This window comes from Colletotrichum chrysophilum (assembly GCF_026319265.1).
Source record: "Colletotrichum chrysophilum strain AFK26 chromosome Unknown scaffold_18, whole genome shotgun sequence".
NCBI lineage: Eukaryota > Fungi > Ascomycota > Sordariomycetes > Glomerellales > Glomerellaceae > Colletotrichum > Colletotrichum chrysophilum.
Window position 1 is genome coordinate 267,179 of NW_026517305.1, and position 25,390 is coordinate 292,568.

General features: G+C 52.4%; 10 protein-coding genes across 10 annotated transcripts; 6 read left to right on the forward strand and 4 right to left on the reverse strand.

Moving 5' to 3' along the window:
- Positions 1-787: 787 nt before the first annotated feature.
- COL26b_003322 (uncharacterized protein) lies at positions 788-2,281 on the forward strand (the record flags this gene model as incomplete). Its single annotated transcript, XM_053176220.1, has 3 exons — positions 788-1,348; positions 1,401-1,560; positions 1,608-2,281. 3 exons carry the CDS (start codon positions 788-790, stop codon positions 2,279-2,281), a joined length of 1,395 nt encoding a protein of 464 aa, XP_053039841.1.
- A 729-nt stretch (positions 2,282-3,010) lies between these two features.
- On the reverse strand, positions 3,011-3,576 carry CYT21 (Ribosomal protein S16, mitochondrial; the record flags this gene model as incomplete). Its single annotated transcript, XM_053176221.1, has 3 exons — positions 3,011-3,109; positions 3,175-3,355; positions 3,500-3,576. 3 exons carry the CDS (start codon positions 3,574-3,576, stop codon positions 3,011-3,013), a joined length of 357 nt encoding a protein of 118 aa, XP_053039842.1.
- A 705-nt stretch (positions 3,577-4,281) lies between these two features.
- Positions 4,282-5,445, forward strand: COL26b_003324 (uncharacterized protein; the record flags this gene model as incomplete). Its single annotated transcript, XM_053176222.1, has 1 exon — positions 4,282-5,445. One exon carries the CDS (start codon positions 4,282-4,284, stop codon positions 5,443-5,445), a length of 1,164 nt encoding a protein of 387 aa, XP_053039843.1.
- A 1,509-nt stretch (positions 5,446-6,954) lies between these two features.
- Positions 6,955-8,076, reverse strand: COL26b_003325 (uncharacterized protein; the record flags this gene model as incomplete). The annotated part of the gene is made up of 5 exons (XM_053176223.1): positions 6,955-7,423; positions 7,498-7,588; positions 7,655-7,787; positions 7,841-7,936; positions 7,990-8,076. The coding sequence occupies 5 exons, from the start codon at positions 8,074-8,076 to the stop codon at positions 6,955-6,957; spliced, it is 876 nt and encodes a 291-aa protein (XP_053039844.1).
- Positions 8,077-10,057: 1,981 nt separating this feature from the next.
- COL26b_003326 (uncharacterized protein) lies at positions 10,058-10,783 on the forward strand (the record flags this gene model as incomplete). Its single annotated transcript, XM_053176224.1, has 1 exon — positions 10,058-10,783. One exon carries the CDS (start codon positions 10,058-10,060, stop codon positions 10,781-10,783), a length of 726 nt encoding a protein of 241 aa, XP_053039845.1.
- A 2,692-nt stretch (positions 10,784-13,475) lies between these two features.
- Positions 13,476-14,814, forward strand: COL26b_003327 (uncharacterized protein; the record flags this gene model as incomplete). Its single annotated transcript, XM_053176225.1, has 2 exons — positions 13,476-14,419; positions 14,490-14,814. The coding sequence occupies 2 exons, from the start codon at positions 13,476-13,478 to the stop codon at positions 14,812-14,814; spliced, it is 1,269 nt and encodes a 422-aa protein (XP_053039846.1).
- Positions 14,815-15,204: 390 nt separating this feature from the next.
- Positions 15,205-15,730, forward strand: COL26b_003328 (uncharacterized protein; the record flags this gene model as incomplete). The annotated part of the gene is made up of 3 exons (XM_053176226.1): positions 15,205-15,295; positions 15,362-15,642; positions 15,671-15,730. 3 exons carry the CDS (start codon positions 15,205-15,207, stop codon positions 15,728-15,730), a joined length of 432 nt encoding a protein of 143 aa, XP_053039847.1.
- Positions 15,731-17,336: 1,606 nt separating this feature from the next.
- COL26b_003329 (uncharacterized protein) lies at positions 17,337-18,052 on the reverse strand (the record flags this gene model as incomplete). The annotated part of the gene is made up of 2 exons (XM_053176227.1): positions 17,337-17,878; positions 18,016-18,052. 2 exons carry the CDS (start codon positions 18,050-18,052, stop codon positions 17,337-17,339), a joined length of 579 nt encoding a protein of 192 aa, XP_053039848.1.
- Positions 18,053-19,532: 1,480 nt separating this feature from the next.
- COL26b_003330 (uncharacterized protein) lies at positions 19,533-21,591 on the reverse strand (the record flags this gene model as incomplete). Its single annotated transcript, XM_053176228.1, has 5 exons — positions 19,533-19,558; positions 19,639-19,726; positions 19,962-20,191; positions 20,253-21,288; positions 21,583-21,591. The coding sequence occupies 5 exons, from the start codon at positions 21,589-21,591 to the stop codon at positions 19,533-19,535; spliced, it is 1,389 nt and encodes a 462-aa protein (XP_053039849.1).
- Positions 21,592-23,327: 1,736 nt separating this feature from the next.
- Positions 23,328-24,480, forward strand: COL26b_003331 (uncharacterized protein; the record flags this gene model as incomplete). Its single annotated transcript, XM_053176229.1, has 4 exons — positions 23,328-23,348; positions 23,398-23,528; positions 23,594-23,914; positions 24,003-24,480. The coding sequence occupies 4 exons, from the start codon at positions 23,328-23,330 to the stop codon at positions 24,478-24,480; spliced, it is 951 nt and encodes a 316-aa protein (XP_053039850.1).
- Positions 24,481-25,390: the final 910 nt, after the last annotated feature.

A 25,390-nucleotide genomic window follows, 5' to 3' on the forward strand; every position in this document is an offset into this window, starting at 1 on the left:
CACACCCTCACGTCACGCCTTCTTTTTCTCCGCTCTCCGACTGCTGAGCGAGCCGCCTGCCCGTCTGCGACAGAGACGCCGGGAACCCGAGCAGGACCGCATTTTTTTTGGTTTTTCTTAACCTGCCATTTCCCATACCGTTTTTGCCGGTTCGACAATCACAAGCCCCCGGATCGCTACGCTTGTTGACTGTCTGCTGGTTGTCATTGCCCAAGTGGACATCTTTTATCTAATCTCGCCGTATCCGGCTTCCTCTTTTGGCCGGCACTTTTTATCTGGACAGAACTCGCTTTGGCGATTTTGCGACTTGCGACTGCCAACCAACTTTCAGCCGCACACACATCCCACGAGAGACGACGCATTCTGGCGACGATCGACCTCGAAACGAACCCAACCGACGACCGAAACACCCGGCACGCAGTACTATGCCGAATTACTCAAGTATCTCTGATGGAAACGCAAATTCAATTGCGTCTGGAAGCTCCGGCGAAATGTCACGGTACGCCGAACCCCACCCGCCCCGGATGTCAGATCCGAGAATAGGCAGGGCTATGCGAGAAGAGGGACACTTTGCTGACGATGATATTGTTGCGCGCAGACCACGCCGAAGACATGGAAGGGAGGGAGGAGGCCAGGCCTCGATGATGAGCAGTGTCATCAACCTGCTGAATACTAGTATGTGCTGTCGCGTGAGCCCGCGGAGATTGCGTTTTCAAGCATGTGCGGGGTGATGGTGACACACGGCTGACAGGCGCAATGAACAGTTGTCGGTGCGGGGACGTTGGCGATGCCCTCGGTGGTGTCGCATATGGGTATAATGCTTGGTGTGTTTCTAATAATCTGGTCCGGCATCACTGCCTCCTTCGGTCTCTACCTGCAGTCTCGCTGCGCCCGATACCTCGACCGCGGATCGTCGTCTTTCTTTGCGATATCCAAAATTACCTACCCGAACGCCGCCATCCTCTTCGATACGGCCATTGCGATCAAATGCTTCGGTGTCGGCGTCTCCTACATGATCATCATCGGCGACCTGATGCCCAAGGTCTGCTTGGGGCTGTTCAGTGGCTTGGCGGAGACTAGGCCGTACTTGGGGGAGAGAAACTTCTACATCACGTTGTTTATGCTTGTCATCATCCCGCTGAGTTTCCTCAAGCGCTTGGATTCGCTCAAGTACACCAGCGTGGTTGCGCTGGTGTCCATTGGCTACTTGATTGTGCTCGTCGTCTACCACTTTGCCGACAGCCCGCTCAAGGACACCAGCGACATCCGGGTTGTCAAGCCCGAGAGCACCGTAGCAGTGCTCAGTACTCTGCCTGTTGTGGTGTTTGCGTATACGTGCCACCAGAACGTACGTCATTTGACGCAGGACTTGATTCTAGGTTCTTGCTAACAAGATGTAGATGTTTGCCATTATCAACGAAATCAAGGATAGCTCTCCTGGCAGCATTATCGGCGTCGTCGGCTCTAGCATTGGCTCTGCCGCTAGCATCTACATCCTCGTAGCAATCACCGGCTACCTTACCTTTGGCAACGCCGTTACAGGCAACATTATCCAAATGTGTAAGTGATCGCGTGCTCACACCCCGAGTCATTTCTGACGTATTTAGACTCTGCGACTGTCGCGTCCTACATCGGACAGTTGGCCATCGTGGTCCTTGTCACGTTCTCGGTTCCCTTACAGGTTCACCCCTGCCGCGCCTCCATCGATGCCATTCTGAAGTGGCGCCCCAACCGTAGCTCGGGTGCCAACGGCCGTTCGACTTCGCCTGGAGGCCGCCCTCTTCTACCATCTTCGGCGTCTGTCCGCTCGGACCACGGGTCTACTTCTTCCATGAGCGACATTCGCTTTGCGATCCTTACCAGCGTTATTCTCATTCTTTCTTACATTACCGCCTTGTCGGTTCACAACCTCGAGAGAGTGCTTGCCTATGTCGGCAGCACTGGATCCACCAGTATCAGCTTCATTCTCCCAGGTCTCTTCTACTACAAGATCAGTGACCCGGATAGTGTGCACCAGCAGCGTCTCCACAAAGAGGACGACGACGCCGATATCCCCTCAGACGAGGAGGATGAAGCTACAATGATCAACAGCATCGCCAGCCTCGGCAGCGCAGCTAGCGTTGTCGTCAACCCCCGCAAGTGGAACCGCAAGTGGCGCTGGGATCTGGAGCACATTGAGCAGGACCTGCTCCGCAAGCTTGCGCTGTCACTCGCTATCTACGGCGTATGCGTCATGGTTGTGTGCCTTATCATGAACATTGTCTTCCACGCGTCGCATTGAGAAAAGAAGACTTTGCCCCTTCGAAACACAAGAGTTTAGAGGAAGAGTTGTTTTGGATGATACGAATGCCCTTACACGGCCGCTTGGGATAGACATTGCGGCGGGAATTTCCCACGGGAACTCGTCACGCATTCTCGGAGTTGGTTGGTTTGCTTGTTTTCTTTGTCCGTTTCACCGGGGTATTTTCCCCTTCTTTAACCCCTTACCAGCGCGGTGGCTGCATTGTGGGCGTTACTCGAATTCGCACCTCACGTCTAATTCATTTCTCGACGTCTTGTTGTAAGAGGTAATTTAGGATAAGACGGGCCAACCGAATAGCCACGGGCGGTCCTGAGTAGCGCATAAAATGGCTTCAATGGAGTGACATTTTGGTCTTTTACAATCCTAATGTTGTACAATGAAAGTGACGTATCCTCGATGAGGCCTGGATCGTGCCACATGATGTGTCGTGAAGCTCATCTGAAGCTTCCGCCTTGGCGCCTCCTCGCCACTGTCTCCGTCGACAAAGTCTGCCATCATCTGATGGTGCTCTGATATTCGTACATTTTTGGATTCTCGGCGTTTCTGTTATCAAATGCCAAGCAGCCCTCCGATCAACTTTTAGATAAGCCGTCTTCCCCCTTTCGGCAGCCTCGCCGTGGCAAATATCGGTTCTTTCGTTGCGAATTGCCTACCATCGCCTGATGTTGGTTCATCTCCTGCTTCCTCTCAAGATCGTATCTGGGTACTTTATGATGACGGCGTTTGAACGGGCTCCTTGAGGGATTTGGCAGCAGTCGCAGTGTTGGGTTCGCCGTTGGCTCTGTATTTTGGCTCGAGGATTCCGACCTATTGGGGGTAGGAGGGTCAGCATCATGTCTCAACACGTAGTGGACACTGAGCACAGTCCGTACCATAGATAGCAATCTCCAAACTGTGTCGGTCGGTTGCGCGCCGACACCGATCCAGTAGCGTGCACGCAGCGAGTCGAGGCGGATCTCCTTGTGCGGCTTCGTCGTCGCGTCGTACGGGTCTTGTCTGGGGATGGGGTCGTAGGTGCCGATGACCTCCATGGGCTTGCTGTTACGGGCGGTTCTGCAGGGGACACGTTAGCCTCTGCGCAATGATCCTTTCATTTCCTCCCAAATCCCGGTGCCGGTATCATCATCATTATCCTCCTCCTCCAGGTGCGTGGGTAGTTTGGATTCGCAAGTTGGGGGGGTGTTTGAGGAGGCGTACCTGGCCTGAGAAACAACAATGTTGTAAAAGGGCTGGTTGACGCGCCCGAAGCGCGCAAGTCTTATCCGGACAACCATATCGGCGGTTTGTATGTGCGAGGGCCTCGGGGCGCCTTCGTTTCGTCTCGTTCGTCAATCGTCTCCGTCGTCGTCGCGAGCGTGAGGTGATGGCCGTAGAGCCTCCATCCCCGAGTCCCCGGAGCGTGGGAATTTTTGGCCCGGAAGGCCACGTTCTTCCGGCGCCGATGCAGCCGCCGTGTCCACAGCCGCGGGGCGTGGGTGACGCTAGGACCCGAGAGAGGCATGGTCCCGCCGATGCGGATAAGCGTTCCAGGGATAATATTCGCCAGCCAGGCCGCTCCAAAAATGTACCTCCCTCTCTGTCTCCCTCCCCGTCTGCTTTTCTAATCCTTACTCGGGCGGCGGGGTGTCTGGCTTTCGCGCAACGCAGCCTGCCTGGGCCCCAGGACCCCGGGAGGAGGGCCCGCGGGCGAACTGAGGCGGTGGCGTTATGGCGGGGATGTTCCCAGGACTCGGTAGGTGGGACGATGGGCCATCCTCGCTCCGTTCTCTCTCCCCTCCCTTCTCTCGTCGTTCCCCTTTTCTCATGAACTATCGGTCTTTTTTTGCGTGGTTTCCGGCGCGCGCACCGGCCTTTCGTCCTACCAGACCGTCCCCTCCCTTAGCGGCTTCGTCTCAACCAGACGGCCCCGCCCCCGGCGTACGATTCATACGCCTTGCTGCTAGCTTTGTACCCCTCCAATAGTCTTTCTAGAAAAAAGGATGTCCGGCCACTTTTGGCAGACCGTCAACAACGATGCCCCGCCGCCGGCGCCGGTCTTTGGAGAGGGGGGAGGGCGCGCACAGTCCGACCCGGAAGAACCCACGGATTACTACTCGCTGGCCTCCCGGCGGGTCGGCACAACACAGCGCTCGCGGCCGACAAGCGCAAGCGCACCGGAAAACGCGGTCGCAGCCGCCGCAGCGGAGTACCCGGACTACTACGCCGACGACACGACGGTGGCCATCGAGCGGGATGCACCGGACGCGCTCCTCCAGGCCACCATCCTGAACTACCGCCGCGAGAACGGGCGGACGTACCACCGTCTGTCGGACGGCAAGTACCCGTTCCCGAACGACGCCCTGGAGCAGGAGAGGCTGGACATTGTGAGCCACCTCTGGATGCTGACGTTTGACGGGGCGTTTTGCCTATGTCCGAAAAACGAGGGGGCCAGGCGGGTGTTGGACCTTGGCACGGGGACGGGGACCTGGGCGCTGGACTACGCGGACGAGTTCCCGCACGCGACCGTCGTCGGGGTCGACCTGAGCCCTATCCAGCCGATCTACGTGCCGCCGAACTGCCACTTTGAGGTGGACGATTTGGAGAAGGAGTGGACGTGGAAGGAGCCGTTTGATTTCATCTTTGCGCGGAACATGATTGGGTGTTTTGCGAACTGGAGGGAGATCATCGCGCAGGCGTACAAGAGCCTCGAGCCGGGCGGGTACTTTGAGATTCACGACTCGGAGTATCCCATCAAGTGCGACGACGGGACGCTCACGGAGGACATGCCGCTGAGCAAGTGGACGCGGATGATTACGGACGCGTGCGAGAAGCTGGGGCGGAGCCTGGCGATCACGCATACTTTTGCGGACATGATGGAGGAGGCCGGGTTCGAGGGGGTGGTGAAGAAGAAGATCAAGTTCCCCGTTAGCCCGTGGCCTGAGGACCCGAAGCTGAAGGAGATGGGGCTGTGGGTGCAGGCTTCGCTATTGCCTGGGTTAGAGGGGATGAGTCTGGCGCTATTCACGAGGGTTCTGGAGTGGAAGATGTCGGAGACTATTGTGTTTTGCTCACATGTGAGGCGAGATGTGAAGAATTTGGGGCTGCATGGCTATTGGGATGGGTATGCGATATATGGGAGGAAACCATTAGATGTCCCGGGCTAGTAAGAAAGGCAACTCTTAGCAGACTAAGTGAACGCCTAGTGAATTGTAGACGGATTAAGTGGGACATAAGTTAAGGTGTTTCTTTAAGTTCAACTTTAACGCAGAGCCCATTTATGATTTTGGACATATATGCCGTCTAAATGGCTTTGTCCTTGATTCGCCTATCGATTTCTGCTTTCCGCATTCAAGTAATTTCTCCCTAGCTCTGCCCCATCTTCAGTCTCACGTTTACCTCACACCTTTCCGATATATGGTTATATCTATCAAGACAATGATTGCGCCGACTTTTCACCGGTTCCCCTCGCTGCCAGGCGAGCTTCGAAACGCCATTTGGGATTTTGCAACCCGTCCCACAAATGATCGCGGCACAAGTGATCGTGGCGTGCATTACTTCTCCCCCTTCTCCGCCTTCCAAAGCCGTTTTCCGATACCAGAAATATACGGTCAAAATCTCATCCCGCCGGTACCCGAACGGCCATGCCAAATTCTAGGGGCCCCGCTGCCAGTGAACAGCTCTTTCCTCCACTCCTGGAACGTGTAGAATCGGTCAACATACGCCATGGATATGGAACTATGGACTGCGTGCAAAGAGTATGGAGCAGCAATGCTTCGCCGCTAAGACCTAATAATTGGCTCAGTACCTACGACGAAATGAAGAAATTCTACTTGGACATGCGACGGTGCACATACACCAGGATTCGCCCACGGGAGGAAAGGCCTGATTCCGAAATGCCTGCAGCGTTCATCGCCAAGACCAATGGCGAAGACCAGTACTTCACAGTCCTTTCGATGGGGGATCTTATTTACATACAACCGTGGGGTTGTAGTCCGGATGTTCAACTCCTGATTGAAGATATGCCTTTCTCAGTAATGCGGAACGGTTTCAGAGGCGTACGTCACCTGGCCATAGACTTTGATCCTTCATAGACTGCTGAGGGACTGCGAGCGTCCGAAAGATTTGCTGAAGGTGACGAGCTCGAGGGAGATGAGAGTCAGCGAGACCTCCAGCACTGGGTGATGTAATGGGGCTTTATTGAACGCTGTGACGGATATTGAACATCTCGGAAAAACAACAATGTGGCTTGTAGACCATCGTCTTCGTCGTCGGAGCCCCCCAGTGCTTCAGAAGTGGCAGCACGAACATCTCTCGATTTATCCAGAGTACGATCAACCCGTCTTTCATTCGACTGCGTGTACGTACTCCGCCGTTTCTGAAACATTTCCTGACTCCTTCTGGGCCTACGACAGCAAGTTGAAAATTGTGTTTGGGCATTTCTCGTGGGATTAGAGAGGGTAGGGAAGCGGCGGGTGGCCCTTCAGGAGGGGATCGGTGAAGACGAGGTTGTCTTAAAAACACTCAGAGTTCTCGCTTGCGAGCAAGACCTATGAAATACCCGGATTCGGCAGTTTCTGTAAAGCTTTAATGGTATTACCTGTGTTTGCATGCCGTATGATACAGGCGATACGAATAGCTCAGAACTTTGCTTCAGTACCATTTCTCACATTCATCTAAGCCTTTACACCCTTGGCATCCACTCCATTATTGTTCTCTTCATCCTTGGTGTCCAGTACTTCTTTTCCGTTGACTACTGGAGTTACCAGCAGATGCGCCGGGAACATTCTGTCCCCAGGAAAGAACCCCTCCGTATGGCGCATGAACTCCCATGTCTTAGGCTGACCGTCCCGCTGCGGAGGGTAAACCATGACTGGCCATAGTTGGCAACTGATATAGTATAGGACGCCCGCCGTGACAGTTGATAGGAGAAAGCCCATGTTGTAGATGCGGACGGCCGCGAGCCCGATTGACCCAGGGTGGAGGTTTCCAGACACCCCTGGCAGGACCAAAAGAACGGCCGCGGCCCATGATCCAAAGGCGCGCAAGTTGAATCCCTTGAAGTAGAAGTAAGGGGAGTTGGAGCTCGTTGAGTACAACGATGGAACGTGGATATTGCCGTTGCGGATGAGCCAGTAGTCGACACTGAACACGGTCATGTCAGATAACTCAAAACCTCAAGGCTCAGCGCAAGATACAAAGAATCAAGGTACGCTTACATCATGCATGCTACGATAGGGCAAATGAAGCAAAGATATGAGCCCAAGAAGGTGAGAAACGACGCGGCGGAGTAAGTGAGCTTCCACGGGACTATGAATTAAGTTAGCCAACCACATTCAAGTTCTGCTTGTACCTTTCGCATAAACTTGAGCTTACCACAAACCCAAACCAGAACGAAGCAGAGTATCTGGCCGCGGACGATGGTGAAGTATTTAGGGAACATCCCCGCAAGATCGCTTCCGACAGGAATTGAGTTACTACTCAAGTTGGTGGCGAATGTTGCAAAAGCCTGCAAGAACGTTCAACAAGTGAACAGTACCGGCTTCAATCATAAGACCTTACCTGTATACCAGCAGCTAGGAACACCAAGGTTCTAGCCCCTGGACCCCAATACTTGTCAAGTACGCTGGAGTAAAAGTCCCACAGATTCCAGTATGCCTAAAAAGTAAATCAACAACCAATTCTGAAGAGAGTCTCGCTGTATGACCCACCTCTCCGAATTGCTTGTAGCCCGCGGCCGTGATGACCATGCCCATGAAGGTGACTAGTGGCTTGCTAATCACCAGACCTATAGGCATGGGGATTGTCTGACTCGGCCGGCTCCCATAGCGAGAGAGGTCAGCGATGTTCACCAGTGGTGGTATCACATTAGACACAATCGTGTTGAGGGCTTTCATGAAGGACCATCCAAGAGCTGCCCCTGTTGCAGCTTCCGTGGTGCTAAGGCCCTGAAAATCAGCTCCGTGGCTAGAGATCTGTATAATGTGAGCGTTTAAGGCGTCTCACGCGAAGGGCTTTGCTCACCAATGCCCATATCATAGTCGCTATCAAGCCAATTGGGGCAAGGACTGATTTAATCCTAAAGACGATGTTGATCTTGCTCGGGTGGACAAAAGCAAACGGAAGTTGTAGCAACCACAATATCCCGAAGGCTAGGAGATTCGACGATGTGATTCCAGCCGTTGCTGGTAGATCTGGTACACGATGAGAACAGGCCGCTGTAAGTATATCAATAGGGAAACCTACGGTTAGGAATGTCCGTCCACTTGTGTCCGAACACACAGCGGAGCATTACAGCCATGAACTGGCTAGCATACAAAGTCTGAATGGCGGTGTAAAGAACAGCCACGATCTAGTTTACTCCATCAGTTACTGCCGTGATGAACCCAGGTATTGTGATATCTCACCCCTCGAATGCCAATGTACGCAAGGGAACCATAGATTCCTGCTGAAGACCGAACAATCGTAGGAAACCCTACATGATACCTATGGCGTTCATTAAGTGATCTAAGCATCCATAGAAGTGGGCTCGAAGTTCTCACCAGGTTGCCCCTCGAGAGTTCAAGTACAGCAGAACAGCAACCATGACCGAGACGATGACTAGGAAGAATCCACGCGTTAGAGCCGACGATAACACATGGGTATCTAGAGGTATTTAGGTAGTAACTTACTGGATGCAATCAAAATCGTCCACCAATTGAGGCCAATGGCGTACAGACTGGCACCGACATTGTAGGTGGTAGGCGAAAATGCGATGCTGAACTGAAAGGCAAAGAACGACCACGAGTTCCAAGTCCGCTGTTCGGGGGGTGTTGGATCAAGGTCCTTGTTCGACCAGCGGCCGAACTTGCCTTCCGTGGATTCTGGTTTGGAGTTGTTGAGTCGGATTGCTTCTCTCAATTCCCGGGGCGAATTTGGGATTCGATCTGCGACGCTGGCTAGATTACGAAATCCCATTGTAAACAGAAGGTTGATTGCAATGATTGTCTAATAATTTCTCACTGCCGACCAACATGCACAGAGCATAACTCGTTGCTCATGAAGGTGGCCAAATCGGGTGAGAGTGTGAATACTTTTGCTACTCGGGCGGATAGTGATAACAGGACAATAGCAGTGAGCACGAAGACGACGACGCGGATGATGACGTTGATAACGATAACGATGACAACGGCGGCGATAACGATGATACTGATAATAGGGATAATTATAAAGGTGACCGTCTTTTAATGTAGTTGATAGGTAATGGCCCGCTCAGTTAGCTGGAAGCATCCGCCCGGATAATAAAGCTCATTATGAAGGTTTCTATCCATCATTCTATCAAGATAAGCGTCATCTTCTATGTTCAGTCCAAAGGTACAGCTTATGTGGTGTTCATCAGCGGCTCTTCATGCCAAGGAGTAATGTGCGGCGGGGATGAAATCAAGATCCACTCATAATTCCTCCTGGAGATAGGCTGGGTTCGGCTGATAAGAGCAACCCAGCGCGGGCGATAGGCCTACTTCATCGGAGCCAAATCGGACGTCGTATCAACGGATAGGATGGGGCCGACTCGGTCTTGATGCGGGGAGGATCGGCCAACTTAGCCGATACCTGAAGTGGGTGACGGCGGGACTTCATCCGAACCAGTGTTCATCTGTGCAATAAGGCCACGTTCTACTCTCTTGATCCTGAGGTATACTGAATCAATACTGACTCAATTCGAACCAAGTCTTTCAACACCAAATTGTCATTGATTTCCTCTCGGTTGTACAAAAGTTTCCAGCGCCGACATCTATCACCATGCCTCGAAAGGTCCGCCTGGGGATTCTGACCCCCTCATCCAACACGAGTCTCGAACCACTCACACAGGCTATCATCGCATGTCTACCCAACGTGTCGGTTCATTTCTCCCGGTTTCGAGTTCTCAAGATCAGCTTGGACAAAGATGGACTGAACCAATTTCAGAACGAGAACATTGTTGCGGCTGCACAACTTCTCGCCGATGCCGAAGTCGACGTCATCGGCTGGAGCGGAACATCGTCTGGTTGGCTAGGTTTTGAGGCGGACGGGAGGTTATGCGCCGACATTACAGCAGCCACAGGGATCCCAGCCACCACGTCTGTACTAGCATTGAACAAGGCGGCCCAGGAGTTTGGCGTCAAGGAACTCGGCCTAGTTACTCCTTACACGGATGACGTGCAAGAAGCCATCATTCGAACATACTCCACCATTGGTATCGCTTGTGCTAAAGAAAGTCATTTGCGGATCTTCAAGAATTCTACTTTTGCGGCGGTGGATGAACCCACGCTGGACGGCATGGTTGGCGAGGTTGCGGGAAAGGGTGTCCAGGCGATTACGACCTTCTGCACGAATCTGAGGGCAGCCCAGCGCGTAGCGTACTGGGAAAAGGAGTATAATGTCCCTGTATTTGATACGGTGGCGACCGTCATTTGGGAGATGTTGAGGATGTGTAAGGTTGAAATGTCGCCTCTGCAGGGCTGGGGCATGTTGTTCACAAAGCCATGAGATCAACTGATGATCAATTACGAAGGCTTCTTTCGTATCTTATTCTGCTTGAACGATAGTGTTTCTATATGCATCCTTGTGTTTTGATTCGGTGTCGATGCACTCCACTCATTACATCTGAAGCACGTGAGACTTTCCGAATGGCATTAGTTCTGCCTTTCCACCAAAATGTTAAGGTTGTGCCTGAACATACCTCCCAGATGCTATTTGGGACCGGCTCAAAGTCACTTATCTGATGCGGTGTGTGCGCGTGCCAACTCCAGCGCCTCCAATACCAACGCCTTCATATCTGAGGTGATTGGAATCTCGTCAAGATGGTCGCAGCTCGCCCAGATTCCGCAAGAATGTTCCTCTTTATTGACTCGAAAGTTGTTCTCTGCGACTTTCACGACATAGCTCAATTGCACGGCACGGCGTCTGACAGTTGTTCCTTGATCCGTCGGGCTCTTCTCCAGCTTCTCGGTGGCGTAAGTTATGCGAGATAGCGGCGATATGACCTCCACCACGGCCAATTGTGTCTCTTCAAAGACTTCGCGGATGATCGCGTCATGAGCCAAATTACTCGGCGCGTATTATGATTGACAGTCAAGCTACAAGGACCCTACTTCTTCGTATTGCATCATCTCGATAGCATCGAAATTGAGCAGAATCTTAGACCCTCCACAGCTTTGATTATTCACGCCGAGTTAAGAGAAAATAGCAAGCTGTCGTTTCCTCTAGAACTTGATTTTTTAACAAGCAGCCGAAAGGCATTGGCGTCAAGTACAAATGAAGTGGGCATCAAGATGTCGTTGGACATTTACCGAACCGCCCATGTACACTAAAACATTCATTAAGTCAGATCGAGGCGTTATTCGCATCTTGATTGACAAATATCTGATCTTTAACAGTTCCGATATGAACGCAGTTCTTCGAGGTCACGTCTAATACGGTCTTTCTCCGCTGGTGTTGTATGAGTCTAGCTTCAGAGTCTCGATACACCTGTAACAACCGCTTGAACAGAGCTGCAGTGTGTTGTAGGTGCTCACTGTCAAAAGCGCGCAATAGCCATGAGTTAATGTAATGGTTAGCGGGTCTCGGGCCTCGGCCTAGTTCGGGGGGCGGGCGACGCTACGGAGACCTTGCTCACTTCGCCATCTCTCTAGAGCCATCCGACACAACTCATGGAGTTGATTAGGACGCAGTGCTGTTTATCACGCTACCCACAATGACAGCAACCATAGATTTGGAAGGTAAGGTAGACAACTGGGCGTTATGAGTTCATCCAAAGACCACCGCAGAATAATTGACGGATATGTTCATCCTGTGATTATTGCTTCCTAAGAGACCGGTCATTTTACAAAGTTCGGCCCAGCGTCATACACTCCTTTTCGGTGGAAACAAATCAATTTCTAATCTGAATGATTGAACATCTCAAACATGCGATTCACGCTTACGAGTCCTGCAAATAGAGAGGCAAATGAGCTACTTAGAATGAACTTACGGAGCTCGGCGCACAAATCGCGCCGCCCGACGCCGCCATCGCATCGACCCACGCGCTTGTTTCGGCGATAGCTCAAATAGGCAATTAGTCACCGAGGTTACTCAGTTAAAATTCTACGCTGTGCAATCCATATCATGAGTTTCGGGATAGTACATGCTCATCAATGCTTCTCTAGCAGTGCATTGTCACTCAAACGGAGGTTTGAGGGTCACTCAGTCAGTATAGTATTTCTTGACAGGGACGTATTGAGCTCTGCCCTTGACTCAAAAACCTCACACTGGTAGAAGACTGTTATCACCCGTCACTGTTCATTCAAGTCTGGCTATTCCGTATTGGCAGTGAGGTCTATGCGTTTTCCGTCACTTCGTGGGGTATCTGATAAGATTCTACTCTAGAATCCCATGCATCCTGTCATGCATGGTTTGAGGTTGCGTACTGCTTGTAGGAGCTCGCGTTTATAGACGCGCGAGCTTACTCAGCGGCACGCCTTTGACGACAAAACGCGAGGGATACCGTCTTCGTACTAAACGTAAAGCTAGTACACGTACCAAGGGTTTGAGAGAATTACCAGGGGTTACGGGATCACTACTAGACCGAACACCGGTTCATCCTCTAGGTTCACTGATCATGCTGCAAACATGATTGGGTCATTACAGATCGTTACGCTACCTACCCACTCCGAAAAGACGGGAACCAGCAGATCATTCGAGTCAGGAGTTGTCGAGTCTATCTCGCGAGATCTTGCGAGAGACCGGGAACAGGTTCAACCCTTCTTGCCTCGTTGTTCGGCCCAATACAGAATTCATGAATGTCCGAAAGTCCGGACTTGGGAAATAGCTAGCGGGGCATGAAGCTGGTGCGCTCTTAAAGATGGCCTTCAAAGCACGGAGAGGACCTGCTGCTCTCTTTCAAAATCATCACATCATCTCGCGATCTTTCATCTTTAGAAAGTGCTCATAGCAGACCATTTCCAGCCCAAATCTTCATCGATCATTCTTCATATTTCATAGTTTGTTGAAGCGAGCTGAAGTCCAACGCTATGGAACGCCTTCCTGACTCTGGTCTTTCGGTTTTGGTTGTTGGCGCTGGAATCGCCGGTTTGGCCTTTTCCATTGAAGCTCACCGTCAGGGCCATACTGTCAAGGTCTTAGAGAAACGTGCCAATCCGGGAGATTACGGTGAGTGAAGGGTGTTTGGTGACAAAGCAACATGGCTTGGCTTAGTTGGTTAACTTCTTCGTCGTCAGGCGAGATCTTCTTCATTCAGTCGCCCGGACTGCATACCCCGTCTAGATGGCCTGGGTTCATGGACAGACTGCACAAGGTTGCCATCTCGGCCGAGTTTCAGTTCTTTAAGTTTAGCGGCCAGAAGCTATTCGGAACCCAGCTTGGCTCCCGGGACGTTCCCACGGTATCGGTTAGCCGCAGGGAGTTTTACGAGCTACTCCTCAACTATGCAACCGAAATTGGCATTCCAATTGATAGGGGTCAAGAGGTTGAGGAGTTCTTTGAAACAGAGGACCTTGGTGGCGTCATTCTTTCTGACGGATGCAAGCTCACCGCAGACATTGTCGTGGCAGCAGATGGTGTAGGCTCCAAGTCATGGAGTCTTGTGACTGGAACGAAGGAGAAGCCAATCAGTTCTGGCTATGCTCTGTACAGGACCAGTTATCCCGCAGAAAAGGCACTGGAAAGCCCTGCTCTTGCAGAATTCTTCAAAGACAAGAGAGAGTGGACCTCTCTGCACATTGGTCCCGGGGCTCACTTTTTCATCGGGTTGTCGCCCACTGAATTCAGTTGGGGCTTGACGCATCGTGACGAGGATTCTGCTGTCGAGGATTGGAACCGTGTCGTGGATTCCGGAGGAGCGCTTCGATATGTCCAGGACTGGGCACCTATCGTCCACGAGGTCATCAAATCCACTCCCAACAATGAGGCCACTGACTGGAAGTTGCGCTTTCGGGACCCCCAGCCAAAGTGGGTCTCTGACGAGGGTCGAGTGGTGCAATGCGGTGATTCAGCACACTCTTTCCTGCCCTCATCCGGCTTTGGTGCCACAACCGCCCTTGAGGATGCCTTCTCTCTTGCAGCCTGCCTAAAGATGGGCGGCAAGGAGTCAGCTAACATCGCCACCAAGGTTCACAACCACCTCCGGTGAGTGAATCCCACATTATGCTACTGACAGTCTCTCCATCTGAGCCCTTCTTCCTGACGATGAGTCTAGCTTTGAGAGAACAGCCTGTGCTCAAAAGATAGGCTTCAAATCGAGGGAGGCTTTCCATCGCACCAACTGGAATGAGGCGGCCAAGAATCCCCGAAGCATTGCCAAATTCACAGGGGCATGGTTGTTGAAGCATGATCCCGAGGTCTATGCTTACGAAAACTACGAGGCTTGCGCAGCCCATCTGCTTCATGGAAAGGACTTCAAGAACTCGAACACGGTTCCCGGCTTTCCGTTCAAGCTTTGGACAGTTCAGGAGCTGTTGGAAAAGGCTGACAAAGGGGAGTCAATTGATGATGATAAGGGTGACTGGTACTCCTTCATGTAGCACAGTAGGAACTGGCATCGACCAAGCCAAGAGAGTAACTAAGGGATATCTCAAACAACGACGAATCAGAATATCCGCGCCCAAGCGTCACCGATCACACAACGTCCTACACTGATATGTCCTGACAATACAATACTTCGCGCTTTGACACCGTTTATGTCTGCTTTTCATCTGTCCATGTACCTAGGTTGTAACACCCCTACAGGACACCGATCTAGGCAGGTGCTGGTCCCCTCTGCGGCACAGGCGCAGGCAGCAGCCATACAAACCACCAGCGCCCAGAGCAGCATAGCTTAAAAAGCCCAGTAAAGCCCACCAGCCCTGTCGTCAGGCATATTTCGATCTCTATTTCAGCAGCAGAGGCTCAAGAAACCATTTCGACCTGCCACTATGTACTCGACTCCCGAGGAGATTAATGCCGCCGTCGCGGCCTATAGATCCCATATCTCGAACCATAATCGTCGTGTTATCGAAGTTTACGGTGCGTTTGTTCGCATAATATGCCCTGGAGTAAGCCCTTTCTAACTGTAGCTACTAGTATCTCTAGTCGCCGACGCAGATCTCGAAGAAGGGGATGACGAGGAGTATGATGAGGGTAACGAAGACATCGACTACCTGCGAATACAAAGCCTATGGCCCATGTTTGACACACGGCTTGGGACTTTCGTCTCTACACCAGCTCAAATCCTCACCCGCTGGGACGAACTATACTCTATCTACGATATGGACGAGACAGGCGGTGGTGTGCCTTCCGAAGAGGAGAAAGCTCGTTTCGAGGACTACTTCCTAGTAATGGAAAAGGGCTTGAAGAGGTCGTGTCGGGAGGAGGTACGAGAGACAATTGAACTTCCAGAAGAGTTCCGCCTCCTGGCAAATCAAGTCGGCGCCCTACAGGACCCGGCAAGACGGAGCATAAATCGAAGTACCAAGCTTCGTTTTGGACCGGGCCGTATATCCAGGTCACTACCGAGACTGAGAAGTATCTTCTTGGCACAATAAAGAGCCCAGAGTGGCTGGAGGAGCACGTTGCCAGTTGTTGGGACTTTGCCGCGGGATGGGAATCGGGCGCTGGCTGTGATTGTTGGCCCTACGTTGTCTACTGTCGGAGGGTTGCCGAGAATGACGAAGCCAGCGCTTCCCCTGAGCCATGGGCCTGGAGGTACATGCTGAATGATATCTATGGCCAAGAAGTTTTCGACACCATTCCAGATTTGTTGGCGCGGTATTGCCGTTACCGTGAGAGGTCATTGTCTGATGCGTCTAGCATGACGGGATATGAGATTCTGACTGGCAAAGTCTTCAGTTAAACTTGACCACTAGAACATGAATCCTGTTCCTCAACTTTTGCTCCAGTTTTGAACCGTCTCGAAGCTGCCAGACAAGTCTGATGATAGGGAACTGATTAACAATGACGCGGCTAATTGATACTCTTGTATACAAAGTAGCAGTAATTAGGTACAGCTATCTTGCTGTTCAACATTGAAAGATTTCATATTTAATAGTACAGTGCCTATGTTGTCCATAAGTACTAGATGATCTGCCTTGACTGAATTTGCACCCATCTTCTAGTAAGCCACGGGAACAGCCATAATCTTAGAGCGCTAACTGGAGGTGTTCAAGTTCCATGTCTCGTAATGACTTTATGTGCACATTGTGATAATTGAGTTTTAGGGTATTGGATCCTTCAATTATTCTTCTATCATCACGTGGTTTCCTGATTAGTATTCTTTCAATGAGAGCTCTGCGTCGATGTAAAAAACTTCTGGAATTCAGAATCCCTCATCAATAGGCTTCTCGGGGTATCCCATTCCAAAATCTCTCCCCTATTCAGAAGTAAGACTTTGTCATAGTTCTCAACAAATCGCAAGCGATGGATGACAGAGATCACTGTTTGCTCAGAGAACTCTCGATCAATGATACTTTGCATCATGGATTCGGTTTCCTGGTCAACACTGGAAAATTGCGCATTAGTTCCTTTCATGCAAGTGAGATGAGAATTTCAACACCCTACCTGCTTGTAGCTTCGTCGAGAACCAGTATCTGGCTCTTGGAAATGATAGCCCTAGCAAGCGCAAGAAGCTGCCTCTCGCCCACCGAGAAGCCATCCGCCTCCAATTCAGCGTCAAGGCCGCCTGCCATGCCGATCCTACCTAGCAGCCCGACCTTGTCGAGAGCTGTCTTGATTCCTTCGCTGCTTGCTCGTGAGTGAGGATCTAGGTTGAAACGTACAGTTCCAGGCATGAAGAATGGCTCTTGTGGGATGACATTGATGTGCGAACGAACTTCAGACCTCCCCAGAGTGGAAAGATCGATGCCGTCTAAAAAGATCCTACCATCTGTGACCTTGATCATTTGAAGCAACGAGAGAACAAGTGACGTTTTCCCGCTGCCTGATGACCCACATACGGCAATCCGCTGACCAGGGGAAATGTCAAGGGAGAGGTTTTTCAATGTTGCTGTGGTATCTGCACTGCAGGGTGTGTCAGTTATCAGCTGCACAGTGTTTCCAATCAAAGGGCGACTCACGAGTATCCGGCAGTGACGTTCTCGAACTTGATAGCACCCTTCAATGGCCATCCTGCTGGAGGAAAACCATCGCTGCCAAGCTCTCGTTCTTCAGATGGTGTCTCATTCGCGAATTCTCTGATTCTCGACACCGCCCCGATAGAAGTTTCCAATGCTGTCCAGTTCTTAATGGTCACTGCAAGATCAGAGTTAAAACCCAGCACCAGAACCATTGCCACACCGACGGCTCCTGGGGTAAACTTGTCCGTTAGTGAAGTGGCCATCGCAACAACAATGAGCGCCAGAGCGCCGACAACCAAGTCCAGGACCAATGCCAGCCACTGTTGGATACAGGCAAGCATGTAGTGCGGCTTCTGTGACCGATTCAAAAGAGCCGAGGCCTGAGCCTCGAAGTTACTCTCCCATCCATACGCGCGTATGGTCGCTACACCTTTGAGAGTCTCGAGAAAGTGTGTGTACATGGGTGCCTTGGCTTCAATGTCGAGAAGTCGGACTTGGCGCGAGGTTCGGAGATAGTAGCGCTGGACGAAAAACAGGACTGCCACGAGAAGGGGGATAGAGGATGCGAGGTATTTTCCAAGGACGCATAGAATTATGAGTTTAATGACGCATGCGCAAGAGTCTAGCAAAGATCAGTATAAATTTGAGCTCACGTTGGTGTCGATGTTGTCTTACTGGTGAAGAAGTTGATGGCATTTGACGGCAGAGTCATGTCGACTAAGTTCAAGTCCTGGCTGAATCTATGCTGGTTGTGAGAAAGATAGACTGTGGAAGCGGAGTCGTTTCAAATACCTGTTGGTAATGGAACCAGTATCTGTTGACTGAAAAAAGCTGAGTGGTGCCCTGCAGACTTGTCAGTATGAGATTGCATCCATGGATGCGAGTTCCCCCTATTATACATACTTTAGACTTGTCTGGAGGAGATCTGCATGCAGACCTGTCGCGGTATTGTTGATGATGCGGATAAACATCACCCTATCAAGCTTAGTTGTGATTCTGTGGTTGGGATGATTCTTGATCAAATGGCTTACCAGCATTCCAAAATAAGCGCGAACATGTTGGTCAGAAACAACAAAGCATAGACCCCTAGGTACATGCCAAGGTCTTGGTTCGGCTCTTCTCCGTTGGCTTCAACCCACCATTGAAACCAGATTGCTGGAACGCAAATTCCGTGAGCAAGTCTGTTAGACTTTCAAACCGCGTTGGAGCGGACCTACTTGTAAATCCGGCGCAAAAAGACTCCGTTATTGTAGAAGCCACAAAAAGGCCGAAAGCGACCCATCCTCCTTGCTCAAAGTAGTACTTGTAGACTAGCCACGACCCATTTTGCCGCAGCCGATCGGCCTCATTGTTGTCGGAAACGACGACTTTGCCTTCTTTTTCCACGTTTGGAGATGGCACGGTGTCTTGTTCGGAAATGGAGTCTGCCGAGTCATCTGCTGGCACTGAGCATGTGACTACGTCTGCTGATGTGGCGAGAACCTTTTCGTAGGGGCCTTGACTGAGAATTCCGCCATTCTCAAGGACAACGACTTCATCAGCAAATCGTAGAAGGTGACCTGGCCGTTAAGATTCAGCGAGCGCTCAACATATTGCGGATGAGCTGCGACTGCTTACGTGTGTGAGTTGCGAGAATGACATAGATACCGTTCTTCCGGAAGTGTCCATCTTGACCAAATAGACGAGTCGATATCCGACTAATAGTTCTAGAGTCGAGACCGCTGAACGTGTCGTCTAGAATGATCACTCGATGCCTAGAGTACACAGCCCGAGCCAAGGCCTGCCATGGGGATTAGCAAGATTCTCTCAAATGAAAAACGTAAAAGCCTACCACTCGCTGCTTCTGCCCTCCGCTCAACCCAACGCCATTACTTCCAATATTGTATGCGTCTTCCTCTGGCATGTTCCTAACATCGTCCGTGAGAGAACACAGCCACAGCACACGCTCAAACCATTTAGCGTCGAATTCCAACCCGCCAGTGATGTTGTGCCTGATTGTGTTATTCAATATCCACGGGTTCTGTGAGCAGTACGCAATGCTCAGTACAGGAGCGGTACGGGAGCCGCTATGAAGAGTCGTCTCGCTCAAGATACTTTCAAGTAGGCAAGATTTTCCGCAGCCTACCGGCCCGACAACCATGGTGATGCCTTTTTTGATACGCAAGCTTAGATGACTCAAAACAACGTCGGTCTCAGAGGACCAGGAGATAGTTGCATCCTGGAAAGAGGTGATGATGTCCTCTGGGGCTTGGGCAGTAGTCTGTGTGATTAGTTCAACGTCGCTAGTACGACGCACACCAACTTCGGAGAGACCAGATGACCCCTTTTCCGGCGCCTGGGAGGCTTTGAGACAGAAGGCCTCGATTCTCGTGAAGCAAGCGATCCCCTGCACGATGTTGGGAACATACTGGCAAAACCTCAGCAACGGGTCAGTTAAGAGGTTGATGAGAGACAGTGCGGTAAAAGCATTGGTGGAAGTTAGAGTCTGGTCTTTGGTGATTAAGGCGATGATGCTGTATATGACGAACGTAGCGAATGGTGCGAATTCGTTGGGCAGGTTTGCTTCGAGCGGGAGTCAGCAGGCGATCTAATGTCTCGGGATGATGAGGTGTCTCACAAACAAGGACTTGCCACAGCAGAAGTTTTCGAAACTTCTCGGACCCGCTGAGCTCGATGCGTCGCAACTGGAGAATAACGCCGGACAAGACTTCGGGCAGACCAAGCATCTTGATGGCCTTCATGTCGCCAAGCATCGTGGCGGTAACGGCAACTCGCTTCTGCAGTCGCTCAATCCAGACGGTCTGGGCTTTTCCGATAGTTTTCGAAATAGGGATCACTCCCACAACGCAGACTGGTGGAAAGAGGTATTAGCCTTCAAGAGCGCGCAGAACTCTCTCCAGAACAGCCCTTACCAATTGAGATGACGACTGGTACGATGGAAGCAATCTGAATCTGTTGTTGCAGCAAGAACACCGCTATTCCGACCTCAACAACCGAGGCCCAGATTTCGTGAAACATTGCGAAAGTAGTCACAATCCGCTCAACGTCAGTACCCATCAATGTGACCGCGGCGCTATCCTTCAAATGATCTGCCTTCAGGGACACAGTCTTGCGGAAGACGATGTCGATCAAGCCTGCGCGGACCATCGTCGTGAAGCGGTACTGCTGCCGAGAATAAGCTGCGCGCGATACGGCAAGCCCGATGTAAGTGAGTACATACGCGCCGACGAGCGCTTGGCCGTACTTTTCGGACTGTGGGGTTTTCGGGGTCTGCATGAAAGTCACTGTAGCTGTGATTAGGAAGGGCTGACAGAAGGTGAACGCCGTGAGGAATAGTCGGGTGACGACCCCAAGGAAGATGGTCCCGCGGTAGGCACGGCAGCTCGCGCGTAGCAAGGCGTGATGTTTCTGGCCTTTGCGAGATGCCCAAGATAGCTCCAAAGCCTGGCCTGCCGTTTCACCGGTGAGATCTAAGTCCACTTCGGGCATGTCATGAATATGGATCACTCGAGAGTAACCAAGACGGAAAAACGGCAGGAGCCAGGTGAAGAAGCTGCGCCCCCAGAATCCGGTCTCTTCCTCTTTGGTGAGCGATTGGTACGTTGTCTGTAGGAACTTCTTCTTGCCAATTGATTCCAGAGGTACCACGAGCGCTGTGAGAATGAAGATGGCCGTCCATAGTGCCTTTGCCGTGCTGGCCGAAGGTATGAACCAGAGCGTCCGAAGGCGTGGGAGAGCGAGAATCGCAGAGGCCGAGAAGTAGAGAATCAACAGATCGGATGGGCGTGTTGAGCGCTGGTCTTCGAGGATCGAGTGGAGCGAGGCCGCGAGGACGGCAACGAAGGTCAAGATTCCCGAGGCGAGGGAGAGTGTTGTGTTGATCGATGGTGTCTTAGTCTGGACAATGAGGAAGGCGAGGTGAAATCCACCCAGCGAAGCCAAGAGACCCTGCCGTCGTGTAAGTGAGTTCTCGTTCCCGTTTGGGGGAATCTCATACCAATTTCAGCAAAGCGAGTTTATAAGTCGTTAATTTTACTGGAGTCCGTACGATCGAGAAAAGCCGAACAGGTATCAGTAGCAGGAATATTGCTGCAGGGAGAACGTGGAAGATTTCATCTTCAAAAAGGAGTGTGAAATCGAAAGGGCGACATTCAAAGGCAATGCGTGGGCCGAATCGATTGTCACTGTCCAGTGGACAAGTCATACGGTTAGCCATGACTCTGTGACCGCGAGTATGGCGACTGTATTCATGGCTTTTTCATGAGTTGATTCTTATTCTCAGACAGAATATGCAGATTTTAGACTCATATACATCACCCAACTCAAAAGAACTTTTGCACCGGCTCGCGTGGTACGCGCGCCCGCGAAGGGAGTCGTCAGTGGTAAATGCACTTGGCCGTGTATGGCAGGTCAACATGATTGCAGATGGCGAGATGATTGGGGGATCCCTGAGGTGATCATCCCAAAACGCCTTAGTAGAGTAAGCGGCGCATTTGTTTGCTTGAAAAGGCAAAAGCATGGTATGCTATCCACCTGTATGTTAATAATCTTCAAGTCTTACATTCCACTCTCTATCGATTTAATCAAACAGAAAAACGGAACAGTGAGATAGAACAGTATGCCCGCAGAGTTTCACCGGAACAAGGAATCGGACTAGGGCGATGTCGTGATTGCGGGCCCCATCGTTTTCTTCACCTCCGCCCCGGACTTGAACTCGGCTCAAAGTCCGGGGGAGCCCCGCACCGTCGCATCTCACCAACACACCCAGTCTCACTCTCACTCGTTGAAGCGCTCACAGATCTCCTCCGATTTAGCCAGCTTACGACGCACCATGCGTGTTCCAGACCTCATCAGCACCTCCCAACCCGACGCCAACGCACCATCGCGACGTACACGGCGACGTCATGACAACACCAGCTCTTCACCGTCCTCATCGGCCTCCGCATCGCCGTTGCCAGAAGATGCACCACGACCACCAGCGAACAAGAGGCGCAAGACGACGACAGAGTCCGCGGGAGGAACTGCATACGCGCGGAGAAAGCGCGCCGTGACCGCGTGCGAGTTCTGCCGTCTGCGCAAGACGAAATGCGATAATGCCCGGCCGGTGTGTGGCTTCTGCCGCCGGCAACGCGCAACTTGTGTCTACGGTGACGAGGAAGAAGGGAATGGGGGTAATGTTGCGAGGGATCACGAGGAAGATGTCAGTGCGGCGATATTGGAGCGACTGGATGAGATCAAACAAATGCTCCAGAGCTCACCGAGGGGCTTGGCGCCGACGGCCGCGTATCCCGCGTATCAACCGGAGCTCATTACCGGCGCCGCCGTGCCATTGCCGGGACACCAAGGTTTCGACGTAGAAGGGGCCTCTGACCGCGGTGAGACTTCGCGGGCGCTTTATTCTGCGCTGCGGTGCGAGTCTATGCTCCGCTGGCCTGTTTTTGATGGGCTTATACCGGAGGAAGATGCGCGGATCGAGTCTTTTATACTCGAGTTTGGTGCGGACCTGGATGATGCGGCAGCTGTTGAGGAGAGGATGGGGCCGTCGTCGACTTCATACGGAGCAGCTGCGGGATCCGGGATAAGGGATGATGCATTCGTGCCGCTGTGCCAGAAGTTCCTGATGCATGTCCACCCGCGGAATCCCATCCTCGAAGGCAGGGAACTAGTAACCTACGCAAAGCGGGCGGCCGAACACGGTGTGGGATGGGATTCAGCCTCATGCTTAGTGGTGCGAACTCCCTTTCGCCTTGATATAATGTCATGCTGACTGCTGCACAGTTACTCGCCTGCGCCTTGGCTTGCCTTACGACACCATGGCTCCCTCCCGTCGAAGATACCCCTTTTATGATGACAGTCGCCTCGGAAGATGTGGCAGAGATGCCCCTTCCCGCGATCATAGAGCCGGAGGACTGCGGCGTGGCAGATGCATACTATCTCGCCGCATCAAAACGCATCGGTCTACTAGGCCCGTCCATTCTCGACATCCAATGCCTGTTCCTAGCTTCCATGTACGAAAAGTGTCGTTTACGCCCTCTGAGAGCGTGTTTCTACATCCAGCAAGCATCGACGCGTCTCCAAGCGCATCTCCTCCGGAGAGGCAGACGGCCGTGGAGGGCAGCTAGTGGCAGGGAAGAGCCGACGCAGCCTCTCGAGCAACGTGTCTTCTGGTCCTGCTTCAAAGCCGAAAAGTACCGCTCTCATCCCCCAAAGCCCATAACCCACCGTCGGATAAAAGCACACTGACATCGTTCAGCGAAATCCTGCCCACCCTAGGCCTGAGATCAAGCGGCCTCGAGGACTTCACCTACCCAGACTCCTTCCCCGCGCCGCCGTCGACCCTCTCCTCGGCCAGGCCCGCCGCCGGCGACTACTACGCGTGGTCGCCCATGTCCGACGACCAGCAGCGCGTCGAGGAGGAGCGCAGCTGGCTGTACTATCTCGCCGAGATCTCGCTTCGGCGCACCATCAAAGACACCATGGCGGTGCTGTACCGCAAGGGCGAGACGTACTGGCTGCAGAACGAGCAGCTCCTGGTGCGACAGTATGACGAGTTCGAGAAGGAGATTTCGCAGCTGTAAGTTGCTCGTCCTATGTCTTGCAATGAGAATCAAATGAGGGTGAGGAGCGGCCGGCGATGAGCTGACACGGTAGCACAAATACAGGCATTCTCACCTGCCGCCCCTGATTCAGTTCGACGAGCACCGGCACGCCGACAACGAGCTCGCGTTCTACCTGCAGGGCAGGTTCCAGGGGTGGCGTGAGGCGACGCTGCGGCCGTTGCTGTACTGCGCGCTCCACGCTCCCGGGGAGGTCAGCGCCAGGGTTGTTGAGCTGGCGCAGAAGGCGGTGGATACGTGCTCTGCCATGGTTGTCAAGACTGCATACCACCATCGCCACGGGGGCAGTTGGTTCGTGGCGAGGAGGGCGTTCTCCTGCGCAATGATGATTCTTGCCGCGAGACTACGGGACGGGCCCGTGAGGGCGCCGCCGAATTGGAGGGCGTTGGTCAGGTTGGCGCTGAGGGTGGTTCGGCGATGGGGTCGCGAGGCGAGGGATGTGGAGAGGATGAGGTCTACGTTGGAAAGGCTGTTCAATCAGGCACAGGCGAGAGCCGGACCAGAGGTTGGTAATTTGGGTTAGTTGGGAGCAATCAACATTGACCATCATCATCATCTCTCGATCTCACGTCTATGATCATGTTTGACGGCCAAGAGCGCCACCATGCAATCGCCACTTTAAACCTCCGAGCACCGGCAGATGGGCTTGCGTTAGAGTTGGTCGAAGCCGCTGCTTCAGCAAGTCGTGTGTGCCTGGCTCGCGGGTTTGAGCACCGTGTCCTTCTTTCACGATGTCGCGTGTCATCGCGCCAGTTTGTGCGTTGCTCATCAGCGGAGTATGAATCGAGAGGGTCACTTGACTGCTCTTACGCAATCATACTGAGACCCCATCAAGAGACTATTGATTCCATTTCCCGGGACTTGACATCGTCTCGATGAGCTTTCGCATCCCAAGAACTAACGCCAACCCCGCAATCAGGAAGACCACCGGCAATTCAGTAGTTTCTCAACTAGGAGAGAAAACTTTGACAGACCTGAACGAAGTTCTTGGTGCCGATGACCGGCGCACGCTTGTGCGAGCTTCAACAACTTGGTGTGACCCCCCAATTGTTCCATCGAGGCAAGGTGCGGTCCAGAACGGTGGCACACCAACCACTCAGCGGTGTCGAACGTCCAATACGGTCAGTCTGTGCAACGCAAAAATACCAATTGAATGGCTATAGCCTCGCCGCCAGCCGAACTCCAGAGACCCTGACGCCGCCCCAAGAGCACGGCCATTGGCGGGGAGAGGAAGCTGGCCGGATGGTCAGCAGAATCGGGATGGCTGACAACCTTCTCCGACAGTGCGCGCCTTCTAGCTGGGTGGCTGGCAGGTGACAGTGAGAAGCCTATTGCTTGGGGTTGGATCGGACTGGATCTCTCGATAGCTTGTTCGACGCCCGAGTAAGCGGCTTGCGCTTGGCGGCGTGCGACGACGACGCGCCGGCGCGAGA